This window comes from Branchiostoma floridae, chromosome 12, assembly GCF_000003815.2.
Source record: "Branchiostoma floridae strain S238N-H82 chromosome 12, Bfl_VNyyK, whole genome shotgun sequence".
Taxonomy (NCBI): domain Eukaryota; kingdom Metazoa; phylum Chordata; class Leptocardii; order Amphioxiformes; family Branchiostomatidae; genus Branchiostoma; species Branchiostoma floridae.
Genome location: NC_049990.1, coordinates 14,883,007 through 14,888,111, shown reverse-complemented (window position 1 = coordinate 14,888,111; position 5,105 = coordinate 14,883,007). Strand labels below are relative to the sequence as shown.

The window sequence follows — 5,105 nt, the reverse complement described above, 5'->3', positions numbered from 1 at the left end:
AGAGTCAGCTCCACCGTGACAATGACGGTTGTTCTTGAGGCTGCAGCAAGTACATAATTTATGAAGGTAATGACCAACAACGTAGTAAAATGTAGCAAGTAGACTTCTGATCTTCAGATTTACTCTGATACGTCTATGTCGTGGGAGGACCGTCTGAAATGGATTGAACGGTAGAGAAAACGAGTTTGGCCAAGCCAAGTGTACTTACCAGCAGACACAACGGTAGTTTCCGCAGGAACAATGGTCAAGTCTCCCAAGTTCACCTGTAGAGTCTGGAAGGTGTTGGAAACAGTCTCCAGGGCGAAGGGAGCAACGGCGCATTGCACGGTGGAAACTACGCCTCCACAGCTGGAAGAGAAATGGAGGTAAGCTCAAAGTGGAGACCTGCCTAGCCTGATATCACACTACCGACTTTGCCGACCACAGAGGTGTAGTGGCATGTTGTTTTTGAGCTGGCGCCATTCCAATAGAAGAGGTTACTTACCCAGGTGCGAAGCCAATGGGTTGAACGGCTGCTATCCCCGGACTGCTTGCAAAGGTAGTGGTCAACTGTAAAACCACGGAGAAGATGGTGTTAAACAGGAAAGGAAGCAACTAAAAGAGCCTGATGGCAAACAATCATTGCTTCTTATTGCTTACAGCAAAAATGTGCCGACACAGGCATGTGAAAGTATCCCGCACTGCTGGACGAAACTCAATTTCCTCTGGAGAAATGATCGGTTCTTACCCCTTGAACAACTTGCTGGAAAAGTGCCGTGGAGTCACTGGAGTTGGCGTTCAGAAGGTTCGTATCGTAAATCGTGGTGATGCAGATAGAGACGACAATTTGCTGACTTGTACCAACTATATGAAAGAGAAAAAATCAGAGTGCTGAAAACATGTAAAAAAACAAACAAACAAGTAAGACTCAGCAAAAGGCAAATCTCTGACAAGTCGAAACAGTCCGCTTCATATACTAGTAACTGAGTCCGAATCTTACCGTCGCAAAGCATGGTGGGCAGAGAAGTAGTCAAGTCCTGAAGTCTGTCGAAACCATCCAGGGACAGAAGGGTCTTTGGATCTCCTGCGATAGCTGTCAGCTGGTCTCTGTCCAAGTTATTGCCCACACCGACAGCAATGGTAACGATTCCTGCCTGGCGCATCCTCCGAGCAGGGCGGTTGACGTCGTCATAGGATCTGCCGTCGGTGATGACAACGGCTATCTTGGTGACGTCGGCTCGCGCGCCCTTCCTCAGGTCGAAGTGCAGATTGGTGGCGAAGTCGATGGCTTTACCCGTCAGCGTGTAGCCGCCCATGTACTCAATACCATCCACTGCATCTTGCGCCTCCTGGAGGTCGTAGTACTGGTCAAGGAAGAATTCTGTGCGCGCCTGGGCTGCATACTGAACGATGGAGACGCGAACGGCGTTTTCTCCGATATCCAAGTAGGCAAAGAGCTGCCTGATGAAGGTCTTCATTCGCTCGAAGTTCTCCAAGCCGACGCTACCGGTGCCATCCACAATGAAGACGATGTCTGCTACTGCCGAACATGGGGGAGCTAGGGAGAGAAATGCAACAAGTCGGAAGGAATTCGAATCCGCCAAGAACATGAAAGCCAGAAAAGACGGAGGAAAACAACGTTAACCTAGCGGTAAAAGTGAATATCCACATACTAGTATCTCCAACGGTAGACGACACTACTGGCAGGTTTCCAAGCTGCACTCCCGCTGCTGTGGTGTTGACGATGATTTGGGTGGTGACGTCGACATTTGCACCTAGCGTGACTACACTTACAGTCACTGATGTGGTTGTTGCGGACGCTCTGCAAAAAGAAAACAGGAGCATATGGAACATGAACCTTCATCAAAGCATGGCAAGAACAGTCTTCAATTGTACAAAGTACACTGTAGCGACATGAATTTAATAATCGAAATAGGAAGCCGAATAAGTGATTGACAATAAAGCTGCATACAGCAAGACATTCAATCTTACCCTGGGGCCACCGACGTGATGGACACCGACTGGATGTCTGCTGGGTTGGCAGCAAAGACTTGCAGGACCTGAAAAAGATGTCAAGGCTCGTGACTAGTACAATGGCCTCCGAGCACAATCAAGCGTCTACCTTTGCGCTGACTGTCCGTCATTGAGAAGCGAGCACATTTCTTTCTGTCACCAACGGACAAAGAACCACATGGCAAAGGATTTCAGCAGTAAACGTTGCTAAACAGAAGAAAACCTACCGCATTTTCGATAGTGACGCTCAAGTCGATGTAGGCTTGTGATGACGTATCTTGAAGGTCAACGGTGTAGTCAAGAGTCAACTCCACCGTGACAATGACGGTTGTTCTTGAGGCTGCAGCAAGTACATAATTTATGAAGGTAATGACCAACAACGTAGTAAAATGTAGCAAGTAGACTTCTGATCTTCAGATTTACTCTGATACGTCTATGTCGTGGGAGGACCGTCTGAAATGGATTGAACGGTAGAGAAAACGAGTTTGGCCAAGCCAAGTGTACTTACCAGCAGACACAACGGTAGTTTCCGCAGGAACAATGGTCAAGTCTCCCAAGTTCACCTGTAGAGTCTGGAAGGTGTTGGAAACAGTCTCCAGGGCGAAGGGAGCAACGGCGCATTGCACGGTGGAAACTACGCCTCCACAGCTGGAAGAGAAATGGAGGTAAGCTCAAAGTGGAGACCTGCCTAGCCTGATATCACACTACCGACTTTGCCGACCACAGAGGTGTAGTGGCATGTTGTTTTTGAGCTGGCGCCATTCCAATAGAAGAGGTTACTTACCCAGGTGCGAAGCCAATGGGTTGAACGGCTGCTATCCCCGGACTGCTTGCAAAGGTAGTGGTCAACTGTAAAACCACGGAGAAGATGGTGTTAAACAGGAAAGGAAGCAACTAAAAGAGCCTGATGGCAAACAATCATTGCTTCTTATTGCTTACAGCAAAAATGTGCCGACACAGGCATGTGAAAGTATTCCGCACTGCTGGACGAAACTCAATTTCCTCTGGAGAAATGATCGGTTCTTACCCCTTGAACAACTTGCTGGAAAAGTGCCGTGGAGTCACTGGAGTTGGCGTTCAGAAGGTTCGTATCGTAAATCGTGGTGATGCAGATAGAGACGACAATTTGCTGACTTGTACCAACTATATGAAAGAAAAAAAATCAGAGTGCTGAAAACATGTAAAAAACAAACAAACAAGTAAGACTCAGCAAAAGGCAAATCTCTGAAAAGTCGAAACAGTCCGCTTCATATACTAGTAACTGAGTCCGAATCTTACCGTCGCAAAGCATGGTGGGCAGAGAAGTAGTCAAGTCCTGAAGTCTGTCGAAACCATCCAGGGACAGAAGAGTCTTTGGATCTCCTGCGATAGCTGTCAGCTGGTCTCTGTCCAGGTTATTGCCCACACCGACAGCAATGGTGACGATTCCTGCCTGGCGCATCCTCCGAGCAGGACGATTGACGTCGTCATAGGATCTGCCGTCGGTGATGACAACGGCTATCTTGGTGACGTCGGCTCGCGCGCCCTTCCTCAGGTCGAAGTGCAGATTGGTGGCGAAGTCGATGGCTTTACCCGTCAGCGTGTAGCCGCCCATGTACTCAATACCATCCACTGCATCTTGCGCCTCCTGGAGGTCGTAGTACTGGTCAAGGAAGAATTCTGTGCGCGCCTGGGCTGCATACTGAACGATGGAGACGCGAACGGCGTTTTCTCCGATATCCAAGTAGGCAAAGAGCTGCCCGATGAAGGTCTTCATTCGCTCGAAGTTCTCCAAGCCGACGCTACCGGTGCCATCCACAATGAAGACGATGTCTGCTACTGCCGAACATGGGGGAGCTAGGGAGAGAAATGCAACAAGTTGGAAGGAATTCGCATCCGCCAAGAACATGAAAGCCAGAAAAGACGGAGGAAAACAACGTTAGCCTAGCGGTAAAAGTGCATAATTATCCACATACTAGTATCTCCAACGGTAGACGACACTACTGGCAGGTTTCCAAGCTGCACTCCCGCCGCTGTGGTGTTGACGATGATTTGGGTGGTGACGTCGACATTTGCACCTAGCGTGACTACACTTACAGTCACTGATGTGGTTGTTGCGGACGCTCTGCAAAAAGAAAACAGGAGCATATGGAACATGAACCTTCTTCAAGGCATGGCAAGAACAGTCTTCAATTGTACAAAGTACACTGTAGCGACATGAATTTCATAATCGAAATAGGAAGCCGAATAAGTGATTGACAATAAAGCTGCATACAGCAAGACATTCAATCTTACCCTGGGGCCACCGACGTGATGGACACCGACTGGATGTCTGCTGGGTTGGCAGCAAAGACTTGCAGGACCTGAAAAAGATGTCAAGGCTCGTGACTAGTACAATGGCCTCCGAGCACAATCAAGCGTCTACCTTTGCGCTGACTGTCCGTCATTGAGAAGCGAGCACATTTCTTTCTGTCACCAACGGACAAAGAACCACATGGCAAAGGATTTCAGCAGTAAACGTTGCTAAACAGAAGGAAACCTACCGCATTTTCGATAGTGACGCTCAAGTCGATGTAGGCTTGTGATGACGTATCTTGAAGGTCAACGGTGTAGTCAAGAGTCAACTCCACCGTGACAATGACGGTTGCTCTTGAGGCTGCAGCAAGTACATAATTTATGAAGGTAATGACCAACAACGTAGTAAAATGTAGCAAGTAGACTTCTGATCTTCAGATTTATTCTGATACGTCTATGTCGTGGGAGGACCGTCTGAAATGGATTGAACGGTAGAGAAAACGAGTTTGGCCAAGCCAAGTGTACTTACCAGCAGACACAACGGTAGTTTCCGCAGGAACAATGGTCAAGTCTCCCAAGTTCACCTGTAGAGTCTGGAAGGTGTTGGAAACAGTCTCCAGGGCGAAGGGAGCAACGGCGCATTGCACGGTGGAAACTACGCCTCCACAGCTGGAAGAGAAATGGAGGTAAGCTCAAAGTGGAGACCTGCCTAGCCTGATATCACACTACCGACTTTGCCGACCACAGAGGTGTAGTGGCATGTTGTTTTTGAGCTGGCGCCATTCCGATAGAAGAGGTTACTTACCCAGGTGCGAAGCCAATGGGTTGAACGGCTGCTA

General features: G+C 48.5%; 1 protein-coding gene across 1 annotated transcript in view; it reads right to left on the bottom strand.

The window, feature by feature from the left end:
• Positions 1-5,105, bottom strand: part of LOC118427037 — a 31,249-nt gene that overhangs the window by 21,491 nt on the left and 4,653 nt on the right. The window contains exons 9-23 of the mRNA XM_035836675.1: positions 4,796-4,935; positions 4,515-4,627; positions 4,267-4,334; positions 3,948-4,096; positions 3,271-3,828; positions 3,020-3,135; positions 2,777-2,841; positions 2,501-2,640; positions 2,220-2,332; positions 1,972-2,039; positions 1,653-1,801; positions 980-1,537; positions 728-843; positions 485-549; positions 209-348 (exon numbers count right to left, since the gene is read on the bottom strand). Coding sequence (XP_035692568.1) covers positions 209-348; positions 485-549; positions 728-843; positions 980-1,537; positions 1,653-1,801; positions 1,972-2,039; positions 2,220-2,332; positions 2,501-2,640; positions 2,777-2,841; positions 3,020-3,135; positions 3,271-3,828; positions 3,948-4,096; positions 4,267-4,334; positions 4,515-4,627; positions 4,796-4,935 — 2,558 coding nt within the window. The remainder of the gene's footprint in view (positions 1-208; positions 349-484; positions 550-727; positions 844-979; positions 1,538-1,652; positions 1,802-1,971; positions 2,040-2,219; positions 2,333-2,500; positions 2,641-2,776; positions 2,842-3,019; positions 3,136-3,270; positions 3,829-3,947; positions 4,097-4,266; positions 4,335-4,514; positions 4,628-4,795; positions 4,936-5,105) is intronic.